The sequence below is a fragment of the Rana temporaria genome, chromosome 2 (assembly GCF_905171775.1).
Source record: "Rana temporaria chromosome 2, aRanTem1.1, whole genome shotgun sequence".
NCBI lineage: Eukaryota > Metazoa > Chordata > Amphibia > Anura > Ranidae > Rana > Rana temporaria.
In genome coordinates, this window is record NC_053490.1 from 434,547,918 (window position 1) to 434,569,124 (window position 21,207).

General features: G+C 43.8%; 2 protein-coding genes across 3 annotated transcripts in view; one reads left to right on the forward strand and one right to left on the reverse strand.

Annotated features, from left to right (window-relative positions):
* Nucleotides 1-1,566: 1,566 nt before the first annotated feature.
* TMEM199 (transmembrane protein 199) lies at nucleotides 1,567-16,598 on the reverse strand. Of its 2 annotated transcripts, none has more exons than XM_040338356.1 (6): nucleotides 16,514-16,598; nucleotides 14,443-14,516; nucleotides 9,283-9,372; nucleotides 8,265-8,304; nucleotides 6,058-6,170; nucleotides 1,567-1,756 (listed from the first exon to the last, which is right to left on the reverse strand). In XM_040338356.1, the coding sequence occupies exons 1-6, from the start codon at nucleotides 16,563-16,565 to the stop codon at nucleotides 1,661-1,663; spliced, it is 465 nt and encodes a 154-aa protein (XP_040194290.1). In that variant the 5' UTR covers nucleotides 16,566-16,598; the 3' UTR covers nucleotides 1,567-1,660. The 2 variants fall into 2 exon arrangements, with proteins under 2 accessions (XP_040194290.1, XP_040194289.1); XM_040338355.1 differs by lacking the exon at nucleotides 16,514-16,598 and adding an exon at nucleotides 16,276-16,485.
* Nucleotides 16,544-21,207, forward strand: part of POLDIP2 (DNA polymerase delta interacting protein 2) — a 28,403-nt gene continuing 23,739 nt past the window's right edge. The window contains exons 1-2 of the mRNA XM_040338354.1: nucleotides 16,544-16,716; nucleotides 19,870-19,951. Coding sequence (XP_040194288.1) covers nucleotides 16,556-16,716; nucleotides 19,870-19,951 — 243 coding nt within the window. The 5' untranslated portion in view covers nucleotides 16,544-16,555. The remainder of the gene's footprint in view (nucleotides 16,717-19,869; nucleotides 19,952-21,207) is intronic.

The window sequence follows — 21,207 nt, forward strand, 5'->3', positions numbered from 1 at the left end:
CAATCTGCAAACCCCAAATACAGCCTTCCTAAAAACAGTCCCTAAACAATTTACAGCTTTAACCCCTTCCATACAGGGCATTTTCACCCCCTTCCTGCCCAGACCAATTTTTAGTTTTCAGCGCTGTTGCACTTTGAATGACAATTACGCTGTCATGCAACACTGTACCCAAATAGAGCTTTTGTTTGGTGGTATTTGATCATCTCTGCGGTCTTTATTTTTTTGCGCTATAAACAAAAGAAGAGACAAAAAATAAATACATTTAGAAAAAAATAAAATAACGCAATAAGCGTATATTGATTGGTTTGCGCAAAAGTTATAGCGTCTGGAAAATAGGTGATAGATTTATGGCATTTTTTTTTTTTTTTTTTACTAGTAATGGCGGCGATCTGCGATTTTTATTGTGACTGTGACATTGCGGCGGACACAGACACGTTTTTGGGACCATTCACATTTATACAGCAATTAGTGCTTTAAAACTGCACTGATTACTGTGTAAATGTGAATGGCAGGGAAGGGGTTAACACTAGGGGGCGCTGAAGGGGTTAATAAGTTCCCTAAAGTGTGTTCTAACAGTAGGGGGGAGGGGACTCACAAGGGGTGGAGACCGATGTGTGTTCCTCTGTACTGGGAAACACACATCGGTCTCCTCACCTCTGACAGGAGGTGGATCTGTGCATTTACACACACAGATCCACACTCCTGCCGTGATTACCGGCAATCGCGGGTGCCCGGCGGACATTGCGGCCGCCGAGCACGTGCGCCGGGTCACGAGCGGTGCCGTGCGCACCCTAGATTGCCGGGAAGAAAGGATGTCATATGACGTCCACCCGGATCAAGGGAGGGTTCCTGCCGGAGTCATTTTATAATGGCCCGGTAAGGAAGGGGTTAATGGATCCCTGTAAATATGGGTATCTTTGAAGAAGCAGGAGTTGAAGAAAACTACTAATCATAAATTACATGAAAATAAAACTTGGCTTCCTCTGTTTTAGTGCAACATGCTTTACTGCAATCCTAAAGTGGAACTACACTGCATCTGAGCACCACAAACCAAATATGCTTTTTAAATATTTTTTTTATATTCAAGGCAAACTTATCCAACATATATCCATACTTTATTTTGCTGAGAAATCACTTTGAAAAACATCCCTTAGCACAGTGATGGCGAACCCTGGCACCCCAGATGTTTTGGAACTACATTTCATATGATGCTCAACTACACTCCAAAGTGCATGAGCATCATGGGAAATGTAGTTCCAAAACATCTGGGGTGCCAAGGTTCGCCATCACTGTCCTAGTATTTCTGGATGTGACCATCTTGAGTATGGGCAGATGATTCATGTAGCATTTACTTCCTGAAATTCACTTGCCCTTAGCTCAGGCATGCAGGCAGGAGGGTGTGCTTAGCTGAGAAAACACTCCTGGGACGTATGACATAATTTGTCTAGAAACCAGGAAGTAACTGAAGAAATGTCAAGAAATACATTTTTGTTTTTTAAATACGATATACTCTCATCTCTATTTACTAATGCTAGCAGCATAAGTATTAGAAATAGTGTTGATTGAGAGAGTGAAGTTCTGCTTTAACTCGTACATCAGCAGACGGAGTCCAGCTCAGCAGTAGAAGGTGTATTCTCTCCAGGAGTGCCAGGAACAAATGCTATAACTCTCCAAGCTCCCCTTCCATGGTCCGAACCAACACATACAGCTCTGCCAGTCCCACTAATGAAGCCACAATCACAGAGGACAGGATCCGCTGTAAAGAAGAAGAACAGGGCATATCAATCAGCACTTTTCACAACACATAGAATTGACTTAGAAAACAAGCTTTGTGTATAGATGGCCAAACCTGGAATTCGTATTTGCCAAGTAAAAGCATATTACCAAAAAGCCCTAAAAGATAACTAAAGCCAAAAACAAAAAAATGTCATGTATTGTGGCTTACCAGGATATGGTGCCTGCATTTTTTTTTTCTGTACCTGAAAAAACTATCAAATCAGTTTATCATGCCAGAAATGCAGTGTCCTTGTCACTTTCTAGGAAGTGTTATCTTCCTCCAGTAAACTGCTAATCCCCCCATCTCTTATTTAAAGCAGGATCAAATCAAAAGGGAAGCTACACCTATCTACCCCCCCTCCGCTGCCACATTTGCCACCGTTCGGAGGAAAGCAGGTACCTAGTTTTGAAGTTTGCCCCCTCCTCCCCCCCCCCCAGGCAGCCCAATTAGAGAGTGCAGTGCATTTCACGCACGTGCAGTAGGAAACTGGCTGTGAAGCCGCACATCTTCACTGCCGGTTTCCTTAGTGGAAATGGCGGCAGCAACACCCTATAGCCAACTAAGAAATTGGCTCGGGTGAAGACACGGCTGGATTCCTGGACAGGTAAGTGTCCTAATATTAAAAGTCAGCAACTACAGTATTTGTATCCAACTTATTTTTTTCTGCAGGTGCCTGGAGCTCCTCTTTAATGAAGATGTTGAACAAAGGCAGAGATGTATGAAGCCGAATCTGGCCGACAACCATAACACTCCAAGTGAAGGAGTGAGTGGAGCGAACCAGGGACAAGAAATGTGCCAATCACAGGATTACAAGGTAAAAATTAAAGGAAAAAAACAGAAAGAAAACTAAAAACATTTACCTTATCCAAGGTCTGCAAAGCTACAATATATATATATATTCCTAATGACGCATGCATGTATGCGAAACGCGTAGAGGCTTCTGGGTAATCTTCACGCAAACCTCCACGAACGGAACTATGTCACATGACACCTCTGCGGCACTTCCGCATAGAAAACAGCTCAAACACCGAGGCGTGGAACGCATGCCGGTGGGGGAACTCGAGCAGTTACGCTGGACAGACTGAAAATATAGTCTCTGTGTCAATGAAGATGGTTAAAAATAAGTTCATCAATATTGAATAAAAGTTCATAAGTTGAAATCATGAGTGGTGGCCGACACCACAAAATAAAAGAAAAGGATGGAGGCTTACCGGATGGCAAGCAATATGAGACTTGCGGCTGCAAACCCCAGCCAGGGCCTTTTGATGATCCTCGCAGAGGGATGAGGAGGGATGGATGCTGAGACTTTCCAAACGCGGATCCACAAGATAGCAGCGTGTCACAAGAAAAACTCAATAGTGAAGAACAACAGGACCAGCACATATAGGATATTTGTGACTCAAGGGACCACCACCACCAAAACACCCTATGGATGGGAGGCTTACCAGAGCATAAAGCAATACAAGCATGCGGCTAAACCCCTAGCCAGGGCCTTTGAGATCCTGAGCGGTGGTGATATATCCTGGAGTCCTCCGGTGTAGTGTGGTCAGTAGATACATAGAAAGAATGATATTGCCCACATGGTGAAGTATGTTGACTTCTCTGCTGCCACTTCCAACAATGTCTTCTCTCTACTTCCTCCCGACTCACCTCTCACCAGGAACTTCCTGTCTGTTCCTGGTGAGAGGTGAGTCGGGAGGAAGTAGAGAGAAGACATTGTTGGAAGTGGCAGCAGAGAAGTCAACATACTTCACCATGTGGGCAATATCATTCTTTCTATGTATCTACTGACCACACTACACCGGAGGACTCCAGGATATATCACCACCGCTCAGGATCTCAAAGGCCCTGGCTAGGGGTTTAGCCGCATGCTTGTATTGCTTTATGCTCTGGTAAGCCTCCCATCCATAGGGTGTTTTGGTGGTGGTGGTCCCTTGAGTCACAAATATCCTATATGTGCTGGTCCTGTTGTACTTCACTATTGAGTTTTTCTTGTGACACGCTGCTATCTTGTGGATCCGCGTTTGGAAAGTCTCAGCATCCATCCCTCCTCATCCCTCTGCGAGGATCATCAAAAGGCCCTGGCTGGGGTTTGCAGCCGCAAGTCTCTTATTGCTTGCCATCCGGTAAGCCTCCATCCTTTTCTTTTATTTTGTGGTGTCGGCCACCACTCATGATTTCAACTTATGAACTTTTATTCAATATTGATGAACTTATTTTTAACCATCTTCATTGACACAGAGACTATATTTTCAATCATGTGTTCTATTTCCTTTTAATTTTGGGGTCTTTTTAATGTTAATTTCATCATATTTTTTCCATTATCAATTGACTGTTTAGTTTAATTTATTTTAATAGCGCAACGTTTCTTTTTTCTTTACTTATATTGTGTTTGTATGACACTGTTGTGTTGCAGCTTAGTTAGGAATTTTTTTTGGTGCCTTAGCGCGGTATTTCTTCTCTTTGTTTACGCTGGACAGACTAGTGCCGGTCGGAATAGGCACTAGTAAATGCGAGTGCAAATTTTATATGCTTTTTAAATAAATGTGATACTTTTTTATCGAACGTACATATACACACACGAAAACATTTTTCACAATATATATATTTTTGCTTTTTAAAGATTAAATACCAGCATAAGAGAACTGCCATTAATAATCATTCCCTAGAAATGCAAGCTGCCTGAAAGTCAAGCCGACTCTGCTGGCTTTACTACTTTCTTAGCCACTGACCAAAAACAAATATGCAGGTCAGGATTTCCGATGCCACTCTGACTTTATTCTTCATGTTTGCTTCAGGCTAGTGGTTCAGAGCATTAAAGCCAGAGATAGTCAAGCAGCTGGTATTCTTATAAGGTTACCATCAGCATCCCCCACATTTCTGTCAGTATAGATTTACCCGAATTTGAATCAAACCATCACTGTACCATTTAATCACCAACATGAATAAACATGGAGCTCTCTGACATGAGTAAAAAGTAATGGATTCCATCATAAAGAGATACATTATAAAGGCTCATATAGATGGACTTTTTCCTGCGTTTGACGTGTGTTAAAAAGTGCAGGTCAACAGGTTTCCATTTACTTTACTGGTGTAGTATAGGTGACAGTTCTCGTGCTGCATTTACCCTACATTGTTTTGCGCTGCATGTCTTTGGATGCAGCAGGTCCAATTGACATTTTGTTTGCGTCACAGGCAAAAGAGAACAAACTCGGCCTTCACGGCATTTGAGAGGAGTTACCTTTTTGGCAATAAATCGTATCCATCTTAATTTGCATTGGACTACGTTTGAATTAAAAAGACAGCTGTTAAAACCGACACCTGTCTACATAAGCTCTTAAAGGGGTTGTAAAGGTACAATTTTTTTTTACCGTAAATAGCTTCCTTTACCTTAGTGCAGTCCTCCTTCACTTACCTCACCCTTCCATTTTGCTTTTAAATATCCTTATTTCTTCTGAGAAATCCTCACTTCCTGTTCTTCTGTCTGTAACTCCACACAGTAATGCAAGGCTTTCTCCCTGGTGTGGAGTGTCATGCTCGCCCCCTCCCTTGGACTACGGGAGAGTCAGGACGCCCACTAACATACAGCTTCTTTCTCTATCTGCAACGTAGAGAGCGTCCTGACTCTCTTGTAGTCCAAGGGAGGGGGCAAGCACGACACTCCACACCAGGGAGAAAGCCTTGCATTACTGTGTGGAGTTACAGAAATAAAAACATTTAAAAGCAAAATGGAAGGATGAGGTAAGTGAAGGAGGACTGCACTAAGGTAAAGGAAGCCATTTAGGAAAAAAAATAATTGTACCTTTACAAACCCTTTAATCCTAATTTACAGGACTGCTGCATACTGCGTCTAATGAACAATGACATCAACAAGTCTCATAAATGCAGTTTTCTAAAATGAGACAGATTTAATAATTTCAGAGATGTATTGATAAATTTAAGTGGAAAGATCTATGGAGTTTACTATACTTGCAGGTCCCAAATTGGTGCTAAATCTCAAAGTAGAGAGGCTAATCCACAATCACTTATTTTTTATAACAGATCTGCTTGTGTATGGGCAATCGGAAAAAAAAGGCAAGTCAATTGAATCCTATTGCTTTTTTCTGGGTGAACCCTCAAACGCATTTTATGGTGTGTGTGTAGGTTCCGGAAAAATCGTTCTCCCTCAATAATGTAAAAAAAAAATATCAAACACCATAGGGACCAAGAAAAAGGGAATAATCAGTAAATATATGGCAACTAATGACAATCTAGGTATATTATTCTGGAGCTAAACTCACCGTAGCTGCCTCAGCAAAAATATACTGACTGCCGATATAAGTGCAAGCAAATGCTGCTGCCACTGTGACAAAGAAGTTGAAGACTGTAACAACTATTTTTTTCAGAGGTCGTACTGTAAACACACAAAAATATGTAAATTACAAAATGTTAATAATTACTGTCATCAAATAATATTTAAAAATCATCTACAACATGCAATTAGCCAACACCTAATTATGCAAGGCAGTGGGGAAAGCAAATTATAAAAGTGTATCTAAACATGAAAACAAAAATATAATATAATGCAGCTCATCAGTCCTTACAAGTGGTGGTTGCATTAGTTTTTCTCTTTAATTTTTACCACGTAATCCTGCCAATAACACACTTTTGCAGTAGGGTGACAACACTCATTCACTCTGCTTAACTATGGAGGAGCAGCATCATCATCATCCTAGGCCGCTGCCGATTAGGACTCGCTCCTCTTCTCATCTCCATAACATGAGGGGTGAGCTGTAGTCCACATAAGTAGACAGATCAGGCCTAATAACTGTGCTTGTAATATTAGTGCAGGCAAAATGCAAATGAAGTTAGGAGCTTGCTGTATTTCTGGCAGGCTCAACAGGCATTTGTTGCACTTAACATATATAAACAAAAACACTTTTACCGGTGTACTTAACAGCATAGGCGTGCGCACAGGGTGTGCCCATGTACATTAGCATTATCCAGGGGCGACACCAGGTGAGTGGTTGGGGGTGCCAGTGGCCAGTGTAAATGCCCCCATTATATTAAGGGCTAGGTTCAACCTTAGGAACACATTACACTCTTATTTAGGGTGTAATATAATATGGTCTTAATTAACTGTCTCCCACCACCAGAGCCTCCCCCTGTGACTGCAGGTGGCAGTCATGTGTGTTTAGATTTTGGGGTGCACACCCTAATGCAATAGGCCGCGCACACCTATGCTTAACAGACCAAAAGGGAGCATTATGGCATTACCTTTAACACAAAAATGAGTACTGGTGCCCTGTGTGTAACTTTTATGTCTTAAGGGGCAGATCCACAGAGAGATTACGCCGGTGTATCTACTGATACGCCGGTGTACTTTTAAATTTCCCTGCGTCGTATCGTTGTTTTGAATCCTCAAAACAAGATACGATGGCATCTGGGTTAGATCCGACAGGCGTACGTCTTCGGATCTAAGATGCAATTCTTCGGCGTCCGCTGGGTGGCGTTCGTGTCGTTTTCCGCATTGAGTATGCAAATTCGATATTTCCGACGATCCACGAACTTACGAGCGGCCGGCGCATTCCTTTACGTCGTCTCTAGTCGGCTTTTTTCGGCGAATAGTTAAAGCTGCTATTTGGCGGCGTATGCAATGTTAAGTATGGCTGTCGTTCCCGCGTATAATTTTAATCTTTTTTTTGTTTGCGCAAATAGGGATGGACGTAATTCACGTCTATGTTAAAAAAAAATGACGTCCTTGCAACGTCATTTAGCGCAATGCACGGCGGGAAATTTAGGGACGGCGCATGCGCAGTTCATTCGGCGCGGGGACGTGCTTCATTTAAATGAAACACGCCCCCTAATCGCCGATTTTAATTACGCATTGTTACACCGCCAGAGATAGACTACGCCGCTGTAACTTACGGCGCGAAATCTTTAAGGATTCAAACTAAAGCCGGGTAAGTTACTGGGGCGTAGTGTATCTCTGATACGCTGCGCGGGTGCAGATCTCTGTGGATCTGCCCCCCAAGTCTGGTATCAGTACTTTATAAATCAATGATCCAAAATAAGCATGAAGCAAGTAAAACCAAAGTTAGAATGTCTTATCTGCATACATGCTTTATAAAAGGCCAGTGACTCACTAATTAATGAAGTTAGAGAATCAGCATGACAACCAGGCAATGGTACATTTATCTCAATACAGGTTTCCATTAACAAAATATACACTACAAGGTTGTAGTTTGGGCACTTATGCGATACTTGAAAACAGATGTTTTTGCACCTTAATGCATAGGATTGCATTAAGGTGAAAAAATACATTTCTTTACAACTCCTTTAACCTAATATAGGCTAATCATACAATATATGTGCCATTATCTGGTAAAGATAAAGAACATGCCCCATCAGTGAAGACTGGAGTGATGCTCCACTGGAATACAAGAAAAAGTAACAGTACTATCTGAAAATTAGAAATTATACTTCCATCCTACAGGAGACAACTTACCTTCTCTGCCTATATCAGCTAGAGTTCCATGTCGACCATTCTAGAAAAAGAAAACAAAAAAGGTCAAATGAAAAATTCATTAAACCTGGAGAAAGCAACAAAGATGGAGCTGTTGCCTGAAGCCTCTAATCAGAATTAATGTTCTGGCAAAAAAACATGTGCAGTAAGGCATTATATGCAAGTTGGCATGCTCTGGTCAATTCATTCTAAAATAACATAACAAGAAGTAAGCATGGCCTGCGTTTAGGGAAATGCTATGAGACAGACACTTTGAGCCTGTGTAGTAAATGACTGAGGTGTGGACCACCAGCAGTGTAGAGGGTAAGAAATGTGAACTGTTGACATTTGAAAATTGTGCATATTTGCATGTGGATACAACAAGCCATTATTACAACATGATTTGACAACACAATTGCAGCAATGGTAAACTACCCCAATTAATGTATCCTATATGTACAGTATACACCATTGTTTGATTGACTTCCTGACTGGTATAACAAAGTATACATGATACAAACCAAGGCAATTCAAATGGTCCGGGGCTTAAGTGGTTAAATTAAAACAAAAGGGGCAGACTCGATGAACCACTTGGTCTTTTCAGCTGTGACTTTTCTATGTTTCTTGGGTATCTTTAGTAATAATCAGTAGATCCAAAAGGCAGCTATGTGCAAGTCTTAGGTTTTCCTTTAAAAGTTAAAGCCGACTGTACTTTTCCTACCCATTCCTATTGGTCATTGTTTATGTCCATTAAAACATAGGACCAATAGGGCAGCTCGGTAGAAAGAAGAGGTGAGCCAAGCTTAACTTGTACAGGAAAGTTTGGGTTTCCATACAATTTCAAATACCTACATGTCTGCATCTACGAAGTAGTGTGACAAAAGCTACTTCAACATTTTTTATTTTTTATCCTATGTCCTGTCTAAAGACAGCTATGGTACTAGGTAGAAAATGATGAACCTTTTAATAAGTTGAACAGACCAAATCCCAAAACACATACTAAAACTTAAAACTACTGTACCTGGCTGGTGACATTCTTTGTGATTCTCTTGTACTCCTCATTTGCCAACTTAGCTTTAATCTTCTCAAGCCGCGCCACAAGTTCTGGGTTCTAAACATACAAATATGCAGACAAAATGAAAGGCATTATAAAGCTTCCTACCTGCACCTTACGTTTTCAGCCCACATAAGATGCGAGTTTATAATGTAGTCTCATGGTGTCATTTGTTGTCCTGTATGCACAGCCTTTAGTAGCAGAAATCGTCACTTTCCGGTGTCACAAATTTTAGTTTTTGTTCAAATAGGCAAATATCAGGGCATGCGGCATGGCACTGTACAGGTTAATGCGTGCCCTCTGTCTGTAGTCTAAGAACTGACACTTTCTGTGAAGAAACTACATATCCTACATCCCTGAGTCTTTGTCTATAACTGGTGCCGTAGACAGATCTGACAAACACAAAAAGGCAGAGAAATGAAGAGAAGAGACGCGTTTTCATCACATTAGCACTCCCAAATATGTGCTGCAACGCAGAGGAGATGGCGGAGCATACATGGACTTAAGGCAATGACACTACAATTTGTAACCACAATATGTGAGCCTATTATTACAAGGCAAGGAAATCAAATGACAAAAGGGAATACAACTACACAAATACCTAGTTAAAACAACAAAACCTTTTGAAAGTTTACAATACTGGTTATGTCCACTCAAGAGAGATAGGAAAATATATTTAGTGAAAGTTTTCAGAAACACGGTGCACCTTGCCTCTAAATAACAGAATGCCTGTAATATTCTTAAAAAGTAAAACAAAATATATAGGAACTGAGATGTATGCTAAGCATGCAGCCATTACCACTGCATTTAGCAAAACAGCGGCTGCTCCCTTTTATTTGTGTGTAGTATAAACAGCAGGAGAAAAAGACACACCTTCAGAAAGACAAATGTCTGCTGTTGAAAAGAAATCTTCACTGATCTAACAATGAACAATTCACAAACCTAGGGCCAGTTCACACCACATGCAGTCCAGTGCATCAAAAACACATGGAAAGAAGGTTATATGTTTTCCAATGACATAGTTCACACCAGTGCAGTCAGTTCCAGAAAAAAAGAACATGTTGCATTTTACCTGCACTAAACTGTAGTGGAACGCAGTAAAACGCATCAAAAACGCACTGGAATGCATCAGAAAACACACTGGACCCTAGTATAGTGGAATGCATTCGGAAATGCATGAAAAACGTGCAAAAATGCGCATGCAGAAACGTATCTGGAGTGCGCTTTTATGGTATGAACCAGCCCTAAGAGCCAGTTCACACCATAAAAACGCAGTTGCGTTCCAGATGCTTTTTGCGAGTGGTGGATCGTTATTGATCTGTGATCCGAAGGTCACCATGTTCGGATCGGCAAACCACGTGATCCACGGATTGAGCTCCATAGGAGCCTAGGTGAGCTCCCCTAGAGCAGCGTGCTGACGTCATCATCACCCGCCAAAAACTGCTCATGGAGGGGTGGGGGGTATTGGGGGGGTGATGTGGACATTACAGTGGGGACTTGGTCTTTTTTTTTTTTTTTGCTGATCCGAAAAATGATCCGATCCGTGACTCTGAACCGAGGAATGATCCGAACCGTGAGTTTTTTGGTCCCTTGCACCCCTATTTTTTGCATGTGCATTTTTGATGTGTTCCAATGCATTTTTGATGTGTACTTGGTGCGTTTTTAATGCAGTCCAGTGCATCCCCCCCCCTCTTTTTTGTTAACCTTAAATAAGGACGTGTGTTCCAGCGCATTTTTTTGGTGCGTTTGATGCGCTTTATAGCGTTCCAGTACAGTCCAGGAAAAATGCAGGATGTTGTACTTTTTATTCTGAAACTGGAAAGCATTGGAACTACAAGCACCGGTGTGAACTATGCCATTGAAAGTTAGTTACATTTTTTTGTATAATGTGAAAGATGATGTTACGCCGCGAGAATCACAACCTTTATTTTAAGCAAAAAAATGTTGATTCTCATTTAAGCCAGAACCGTGCAGCTCTACTGCCTGTCAGTCCCTTCCCCTGCCAGAAGCCTCATTTGTGGGTGTGACATATTTTCAATGTCATTTGTGGGTGTGACATATTTTCAATGTCATTTGTGGGTGTGACCTATTCTTGAGCTCAGCTGCTACTGCCCCTTGTGCGGACGTCTTTCATTTAAGCCTGTTTTATGTGCTGCACTTATATTGCTAAATATCACATAGCCCTTTACCGCTGACAGTCATCTAATGTGGTATTTTGTAAAAAGGAAGTGAGCACTGACACACTCCCTCCCCCTACATGACTCACTGTTTACATGACACAGCAAGTGAGTTAGCAGAGCCCCTTCTCCAGCCTGCTGATCTTTTCCAGACAGCTGCTCCGACAGTGAAAAAAGACTGAAGACTGAATGGTGTGGAAACAGAGGGAGAAATGTGAATGGGAAGGAGTGCACATAAATAAGGTGTTGCTCAGGCTGTGTTATGTCAACTGAAAAGCGGAGACTGGAGGAACAAGGGAGGTCTAAATGGAGCAGCAGATCTCTTGAACAAGCAACAAGCCACACCAATTCAGGGAAGATAGGGGACTGGAGGATGGCCCATTAGACCCCTTTCACACTGGGGTGTTTTACAGGCTCTTTAGTGTTAAAAAAAAAAGCCCCTGAAAGAAGCTGCATCTGCAATCCCAATGTGAAAGCCTGAGTGCTTTCACACTAAAGTGCCTGAAAAACGCCCCAGTGTGAAAGGGGTCTTCACGTAAAAAAAAAAAAGTGCCTGTAAAGCACCTGAAAGAAGCCTCATCTGCAAGCCTGAGTGCTTTCACACTGAGGTGCTGCGCTGGCAGGGCATAAAAAAAAAGTCCAGCAAACAGCTTCTTTGCAGCGCTTTAGGAGCGTTGAATACAAGCGCCCCTTTCCATTGAAATGCTTTTTTTAAATGCCAATGCGCCTGAAAAACGCCCCAGTGTGAAAGGGGTCTTAGCGGAGCTTTACCAGCATTTTTCGGGCTCAGAAAGCCCTCGGCTTTCACATTGGGACGGCAGATGAGGCTCCTTTCAGGCGATTTTCTAAACGCCAAAGCGCCTGAAAAACGCCCCAGTGTGAAAGTCAGAGAGATCTCGTGCTGATCTGACCTTATTTGCTCTATTTTTCCTACTCCAACCCCCTTTTCGGATCTTTTACACCCCCTCTTCCCCATTATAGACATAAATTCAGCTTTTAAAAAGGAGGGTTCCATTGGCAATTGTATTAAAGTGGAGGTTCACCCGGAAATGTTAAATTTTAACATTAGATTGAGGCTCATTTTGTGAAGGGGAATCGGGTAGTTTTTTTTAAAAACGAAGCCGTACTTACCGTTTTAGAGAGCGATCTTCTCCGCCGCTTCCAGGTATGGGCTGCGGGACTGGGCGTTCCTATTTGATCGACAGGCTTCCGATGGTCGCATCTATCGCGTCGCGATTTTCCGAAAGTAGCCGAACGTCGGTGCGCAGGCGCCGTATAGAGCCGCACCGGCTTCTTTCGGCTACTCGTGACGCGATGTATGCGACCGTCGGAAGCCTGTCAATCAAATAGGAACGCCCAGTCCCGAAGACCATACACGGAAGCGGCAGAGAAGATCGCTCTCTAAAACGGTAAGTACTGCTTCGTTTTTAAAAAAAACTACCCGATTCCCCTAGACAAAATGAGCATCAATCTAATCTTAAAAAAAAAAAAATTTCGGGTGAACTCCCGCTTTAAATCCTCCCTTTGCACTTTTTAACAAACCCTTCCCTTGACAGATAAATTTGACACCTCTTTATCCTCCCCCCCCCTACACGTAATCTGGGGTTGTTTTTTGTTTTGTCATCTCCCCTTTTGAATCCTTCATATATTCTCCTTGGAATTTACCCAGCTACATTGGTTGTTTATTATCTGATGTTTAGCATACATTGCCTGCCTTGTTTTTACACAATGGCGATTGCTTGTTTATTCATTTATTTTCACCGCACTCGTTTTTGGATGTTGTTTTCCGTAATACACTAATAGTAGCAATGTCTGACCATATGATGAATATATGCTCATTCTGTACGTACAAAAAACTTTTATTGAAAAGAAGCTTGTCTGTTAAAAAAAAAATTATAAAAAAATAAAAAATTATAAAAAATAAAATAAAAAATGGAGCAGCAGAATAAACAAGTGTGTATTGGATTGTGTGATAAGTGGATAAAAAAAAAAAGAAAAAAAAAGGGAGGGACGTAGATGGAGAAGATAGTGATAGTGTTGTGACAATACTGAGCTTGAGCAAGCACCTGAGACCATTGCTGTAAATCTCAGCTTAAAGTGTCACTAAACACACATCATAAAAAAAACTATCAATAAATGGTTCATACTCACTCAGTCACTATGAGATTTGCTGTACATACTCACTCAGTCACTATGAGATTTGCTGTACATACTCACTCAGTCACTATGAGATTTGCTGTACATAGTCACTATGAGATTTGCTGTACATACTCACTCAGTCACTATGAGATTTGCTGTACATACTCACTCAGTCACTATGAGATTTGTTTTCTGTATTCTGCAAAAAAACTAATTGATCCGGCTGCTCTCTCTATCTCCCCCTTCTGTCCATCTCCCCAACTTAGCTAGAGATTTTGAAGCTGTGGTGGCATCTCTGCACAGGCTCAGTGATTTTCTAAGCTGTCCTCTTTATCACATCGGAGCAGCCCATGTGACTATAGAGTCACACATGTGGGCAAATGTCAGCCCACGCCCTCCCTCCTTCTCCATGCCCACTAACCAGATAAACACAATGGGGGCAGGATATTACGTGTAGACTGATGGAGGCTTTACCTCCCTCTTATTCTAGGACACAGGCTGGAGGGCTTGTCACAGCCTGCGACTGGCAGAAATCTGCCATGTTACTGCCAAAAAAATAATAAAGATTTTTTATTTTAAATATATATTTGTATGACAATTTAAAACAATAAATTAAAATCTTTGCAGTGCCATCATCCACAAACAAAAAAAGAAGGGTAATGCAAATTAAGCAGTGTGTGTTTAGTATCACTCAAAGGTGTTTATCTCTTACAGAGCAGAGTGGTCATGCAGTGGGGGGGCTAGGAAAAAATGTGTTAAGAGACTTCTTCTTTATATCACAATCATGTAATTTTTGGAAAACCAATATTACCCGCTCTGGCAGTTCCACTACAGGTAGACAAAACTCACTGCCTTCCAGCAGCTCATGTAAGTAGACAGCTGAGCCTGAAAGAGGAAAACATAAGAAAAGGAATGTCTTTACACAAACTCAGATCCAGACAGTTACTTGTATTTGGTAGAGAAAACAAAACTGCAGTTTATGCAAACAACAAATTACATTACTTTATTTATTTTCAAACGCACAAACCTTTAAAAAAAATAATAAAAAAAGCAGCAAATCAAATGAGCATGGACAGGCGAGTAAGGTGTTGGCGCCCTGCACTGCGCTCGCAAAAAGCAGTGCTGATAGTACCAGGTTTATTTAGAAGCAATTGTAAACTATCTATTAAGAGACAATGCTAGAAAATTTAGAACCCCCAAACATTAGATATTTTTAAAGCAGAGGCCCTAGAGAAAAAGTTGGTGTGTGTTGCAATTTTCTGGTGAAAAAATACACATTTTTTTAAATTGAACACCTCTGCAGTTTATATTTTTTACACTATAAACAAAAATATATATATATGTTTTTACTTTCTGCTATGAGACATTTATATATATATATATATATAACAAAATAAATAAATAAAAATACCTAAAAAAATGTCTTCATCAATTTAGGCCAATATGTATTCTGCTACATATGTTTTTGTTGAAAAATCCCAAAAAGCGTATAACTATGTCTACAAACTATGAGATAAATTTATGGAATATTTATTTATTTTTTACTAGTAATGGTGGCGATCAGCAACTTATAGCGGGTCTGTGACATTGCGGCAGACAAATCGGCACATGTTCCTGACCCCGCGTCACACGCGGTGCCTGTTCCCGACCCCGTGTCACCTCGCGCCTGTTCCCGACCCCGTGTCACACAGCGCCTGTTCCCGACCCCGTGTCACACAGCGCCTGTTCCCGACCCCGTGTCACACAGCGCCTGTTCCCGACCCCGTGTCACACAGCGCCTGTTCCCGACCCCATGCCACAAAGCGCCTGTCCCCATGCCACAAAGCGCCTGTCCCCATGCCACAAAGCGCCTGTTCCCGACCCCATGCCACAAAGCGCCTGTTCCCGACCCCATGCCACAAAGCGCCTGTTCCCGACCCCATGCCACAAAGCGCCTGTTCCCGACCCCATGCCACAAAGCGCCTGTTCCCGACCCATGCCACAAAGCGCCTGTTCCCGACCCATGCCACAAAGCGCCTGTTCCCGACCCAGTGTCACCCCGTGCCTGTTCCCGACCCCATGCCACAAAGCGCCTGTTCCCGACCCATGCCACAAAGCGCCTGTTCCCGACCCAGTGTCACCCCGTGACACAAAGCGCCTGTTCCCGACCCAGTGTCACCCCGTGCCTGTTCCCGACCCCATGCCACAAAGCGCCTGTTCCCGACCCCATGCCACAAAGCGCCTGTTCCCGACCCATGCCACAAAGCGCCTGTTCCCGACCCATGCCACAAAGCGCCTGTTCCCGACCCAGTGTCACCCCGTGCCTGTTCCCGACCCCATGCCACAAAGCGCCTGTTCCCGACCCATGCCACAAAGCGCCTGTTCCCGACCCAGTGTCACCCCGTGACACAAAGCGCCTGTTCCCGACCCAGTGTCACCCCGTGCCTGTTCCCGACCCCATGCCACAAAGCGCCTGTTCCCGACCCATGCCACAAAGCGCCTGTTCCCGACCCAGTGTCACCCCGTGACACAAAGCGCCTGTTCCCGACCCCATGCCACAAAGCGCCTGTTCCCGACCCAGTGTCACCCTGTGCCTGTTCCGTTCAGGTGTCGATCGGATCCCGCCCCCTCATGTACCTCCCAGGTAGGTGACCCAGTCTCTGACCTTTCTTCCGTAGTACAGCGTGTAGCTCTCTCAGGACACTGAATGGCACTAGAGCCCCGGGCCCCTGGCTCAGTATCTCCTCCGCCCTGCTCCTGGTACCCTCGGACAGGCCGCCTTTCTCCTCCCTCAGACTCCTCAGCAGAGGTTCGGTCGCCCGGCACTCACTCGCCATGTCTTCCAATGAACACAGAGCGGAGGATTCTGGGAGGGAAGTCACATGACATGACAGGCTACGTACCGGAAGTCCCCGCTGCTTGAGACATCCGGCTCTTGCACCACCATGGCGGCATGTGCAGCTAGACGCTGCCTGTCAGTGCTCGGTCGGTTCCGCCATGGAGGCCTGGCCAGCGGTGTCGGTATGGAGCTCCGGCAGGCCCGGTCCGCTCTGCTGAGGCCTGTGTGCGGCTGCCGCTTCCAGCTGGAGCGGGCGCTCTCCTCTCGGTAACAGGATTGTGCGGGCGTGCATGTCTATGTATGGGGGAGGGTATCCCATAGAGATCCGCTGAGATTCCCTGTCGCCTGCCGGCCCGTCTGCACATTATACAGCGCGCGAGTTTATGTAACTTCTGCGTATTAGTGCAGTGCGCGATCTTTCCTCTGGGGGGCGTTGTGCTCTGAGACTCACGCAGCCTGCCGCTGTAAACATTGCTGTGGCACCTTGAGTCAGGATCACCTTGTGGTGACATAAGAGGCCTGGAATAGTGTGAGCGGCTTGGAGGGAAGCCAGGTGTGTGTGTGTGTGTGTGTGGTGATCCCTCCATAGGGATCTGTGCCCTCCCCAGTGCGCATGTCTGAGCTGCACATCCCAAACAGGTTTAGTTTGCTAAAGCAGCATGTACTTTAGGAAGTAACTTTCACTTGGGCATTGTTTACACAGGGCTTACTATAGTGTATGCCCACGGAGGGCTGGGCATACCTGTATATCCCATTCATGTCACCTGGGGCACAGCGTCTGCACGGACAATCCCTTGGTATTTATATGGGCGCGTGTCCCTGAATGCAGACACTGAGTGACACACACCAATGTTATGGAGCTGCTGCATCCCCATGTGGGTAATCCTGGCCCTGCGTGGGCTTATGTTATAGCGCCCCCTGTGTGATCAAAGCTTTATTTTCAACCTTTCTGGCTTCTCTGTGTTGCTGATCTTCTCCGGGCTCTGTCGGACACTTTGTCTATGTGTACTCCTGCTAGCAGTGGTTACATAAAGATATGGAATCCGCAACCAGAGGGTGTTTATTAAGAGAGCTGGGTTGATTTAACGAGTGTATATAATCCCATGCTGCAAGTATGTTGGCCATGAGCCTATGATTCAGCACACACATTAACATCTTCAGGCATGGGCCCTGCCTGGAGATGTTTTTGTGCTGAATGATAGGTAACCAGCTAGTACTAAGCAAGGATTGTTAGGACCAGGGGCGGACTGACAACTCATGGGGCCCCTGCGCAATAGGAGATTATGGGGCCCCTGGGCAATAGGAGATTATGGGGCCCCCAGGCAATAGATTATGGGGCCACACAGAATACACATACACACACACACACACACACACACACACACACACAATACACATACACACACTGAAAAGGTACTGGAGAGGCGGGGCAGCTATAATCTTCGGATTTTTTTTTAAAAACACTGATTTTTACATACTGTCCCTGGTTTTACTGAGGCTGGCAACCCTGATGGGGCCCCCTAGTGGCATGGGGCCCTCGGGTGCCCAAATGGTCAGTCCGCCCCTGGTTAGGACATGCCTGTGTAAATCGGATGTGGAAAGAGCACTTTAGTGGTCCTAGCCCAATATATAACTTATGCGCAAGGCAGGCTATTTATTGCAGAAAAGACATGCAATGTCTCATCTGCAATAAACTAAACACACCGGCCTGTCCATAGTGTTCTGTAGAAGATACTGAGCTGCCCATGTACAGCTCAGTTTGCATTTTTGGCACAGAGCCTATGTGTCAGGTTGATTAAACTCCTGCAAATGAAGTTATGTCATCCTATGCCAGTTATTCAAGGTGGCGTTAGGCACCAGGAATGACTAAGGGGGGTGTTGGGCCAGGGAGGGACCTCATGGATGTGCAAACTGTTGGAGCGGAGGTTAGTATGAGGACTTTAGTTTCACCTTAAAGCGGAGTTCCACCTAAAAATAGAACTTCCGCTTAATCCACTCCTTCCCCCCCTTACATGCAACATTTGGCATGTAATTTTTTTTGGGGGGGGGGGTCAGAAGGAGTGGGACTTCCTGTCCCACTTCCTCCTTCCGCCGAGGGGCTGGTAAGGCGATTAGCTTAATCGCCTTATCGCAGCCCCTCCCTGTAGGCGAGCGCCTGTCCAATCGGACGGCGCTGCGCCACTCGCGCATGCGCAGTGGGTGCCCGGCCATGAAGCCAAAAGCTGTCACTGCAGGGTGCCCACACTAGGAATGAAGACGCCGGCCGGCAAGGGGGGGCGAGGAGCGAAGCCCCGGCCGGCGAGGAGCTGGAACCATGGAGCAGGTAAGTGCCTGTTTATTAAAAGCCAGCAGCTACACTTTTTGTAGCTGCTGACTTTTAATAAACTTAAAAAAAAGGCTGGAACACCTTTAGTTTGCAAGTAGCGCTACAGTAAGCCCTCGTTCACACCGTGCAATTTGTCATGCGATTTGACAGTTCCAAATAGCGTGAGAAGTTGCACCCCATTGCCAACAATGGAACCGTTCAAATTGCTGTGACTAAAAAAGGTTCCTGCACTACTTTTTTCTGATTTCATTGCAACTTGCATAGACTTCTGTTAAACTAATGCCCAGTACACACGATCCGATTATCGGACGGATGATCGTCTGTTTTTTTTTTTTTTTGCATGCTAATCTCGCGTCGAATCTGATGAGTCAGTTTACTAAAGTCACGAAAATTCTCGTACGACAGAATAAAAATTTGGAAGCGATATCACGTGTTGTAATGCATTTGTATTGCATTTTCGAACGACAGCTGTACTGATTAAACTAAAAATCGTACAATTGACAATATACAAAAAAACATTCCGGGCATGGCCGATAGAATAATGTGGGATGAACTGTCCTGATCGGCTCTTGAAGGCTCTGTACTAACGATCCGATTATCGTACAATCGATTTGAATGCGGCATTTTTCGTACGATTTTCGGATCGTGTGTACGGGGCTTAAGTCACAATAAAATCTCAGAAGTAGTAAGATTTCTTTTTTTTTTTTTTTTTTTTTCTGCCCTAGTGTGAACCAGGGCTTAGACTTGAAGGGGAACTAAAGGGGATTTATTTATTAACAAGCAGTAAAATTCAAGGAGTGCTTCTAGTGATACCTGTTGGAGTTGCCTGTGTGCTTATATAGTAATCTTCTAGTTTTATATCCGATCCCATGTACAGCACCATGGCAACTACAGATCTAAATAGAGGGTAAGTTGGCACATTTCTCAGCTGTAAGGAACTGGAGGGTTTAGTTCCACTTTAAGCCCCTTAATATGCCTATTCCTTAAAATAATTTGTAGCATTGGTTTTGAATTTTCTGCAAAAATGGTTATGGTGGAATTGCTTTATCAGTTTTTTAAATGTGATTTTGGACTAAAATTATTGTTTATTCCAGGAATAGACCAGAAGGTAAAGTTTTGGAAACTGTAGGGATCTTTGAAGTGCCAAAGCAGCAAGGGAAATATGAAACAGGCCAGGTAAGGATTTGTAACGTTCTACATCAATATTATTATTATTTAACTTTAACTGCAGTTGACTCATTCAAATCTGTCCCTTAGTTTCTAAGCAACATGATCAGAAAGGTTTTCCCCATAGCTAGAAAGGAGATTGTTTGTTTTTATTGAGCAGGGGCTCTGCGCTTCTGTGCGTCTATCAGAGGCTGCTTTTACAGATACACAGCCCAGCCAATGGACCACACAGTGCTGAGTGATCTTTCAGTTTAATGGATGAATGGGCAGCGCAGGTGGGCTGTGTCATACACCGCACCAGTTTGATGTTGCTGATCATTCAGAAAATGGAAAGCTCAGTGTTGCAGCCACAGTCATCTGTCATTATTATGGATGCACACTCGGCACTGCTTGTTCATTCAAATTGTAAAATCGCTGAGAGCTACGGCTCTGTGTAATCTATCTGTGTAATCTTTACACGGAGTCGCAGTTCTGAGTGATCTTTTAACATGAATGAACAGGCAGTGCTGATTGTTCATTTATAATAGTGACATCACTCAACTTGGAGAGGAAGCAGGGATCTGTGTTGACTGTACCGCCCCCTAAGGAATACCCACAATTTGGGCTTCAAAAGGCGGTGGAGCTACTAACAGCATATAGATGTGCATTTTGGGGACAACAGGACCAAGTACTATACATACTTGATCACCTGGGGAGTTAAAAATGTATGATCTTCTTTAACCACTAAAGCCCCAGAAGGTTTTACCCCCATAATGACCAGGCCATTTTTTTGCAATACGGCACTGCATCGCTTTAACTGACAATTGAGCAACATTGTACCCAAACAAAATTTATGTTGGAACTTTATAGTACAGATCTGGCCACGTGAAAAATAATCTACATGGGTGTCTTGTCCACCGATGATGGCAAATCACACCCGCCGGAGGTGCTCAAAGGCAGTCTGCCGCCAAGCTGACATCACTTCCACCCTATACCTAAGGGGGTCCCGGAACTTATTTTTCCTGCTCTGTCAGCACCGCCAGCTGCCCTGATTTGCCATTATCGGTGGACCAGGACACTTATGTAGATTAGTTTGCATGTGGCCAGATATGTACTGTAAGTTCTAAAAAAAAAACAAAAAAAAAAAAAAATACCCACTAGATCAGTGGTTCTCAACCTGGGGGTCGGGACCCCCTCAGGGGTCAAATGATGATTTGCCAGGGGTCACCAAATCCTGGGCTGTTCCTGGCTCTCCCAGCATTTTTGCGGCCACCCAGCAGGGCTGT

Bases quoted from the DNA above. Each gene is read 5' to 3' on its own strand.
- TMEM199 (XM_040338355.1), bottom strand. From the start codon at position 16,447: ATGGCGAGTGAGTGCCGGGCGACCGAACCTCTGCTGAGGAGTCTGAGG. The intron at 14,517-16,275 runs GTCAGAGACTGG...TTCCTCTTTCAG, and splicing joins CGCTGTACTACGGAAGAAAG to GCTCAGCTGTCTACTTACAT. The intron at 9,373-14,442 runs GTAATATTGGTT...TTGTATGTTTAG, and splicing joins TAGTGGAACTGCCAGAGCGG to AACCCAGAACTTGTGGCGCG.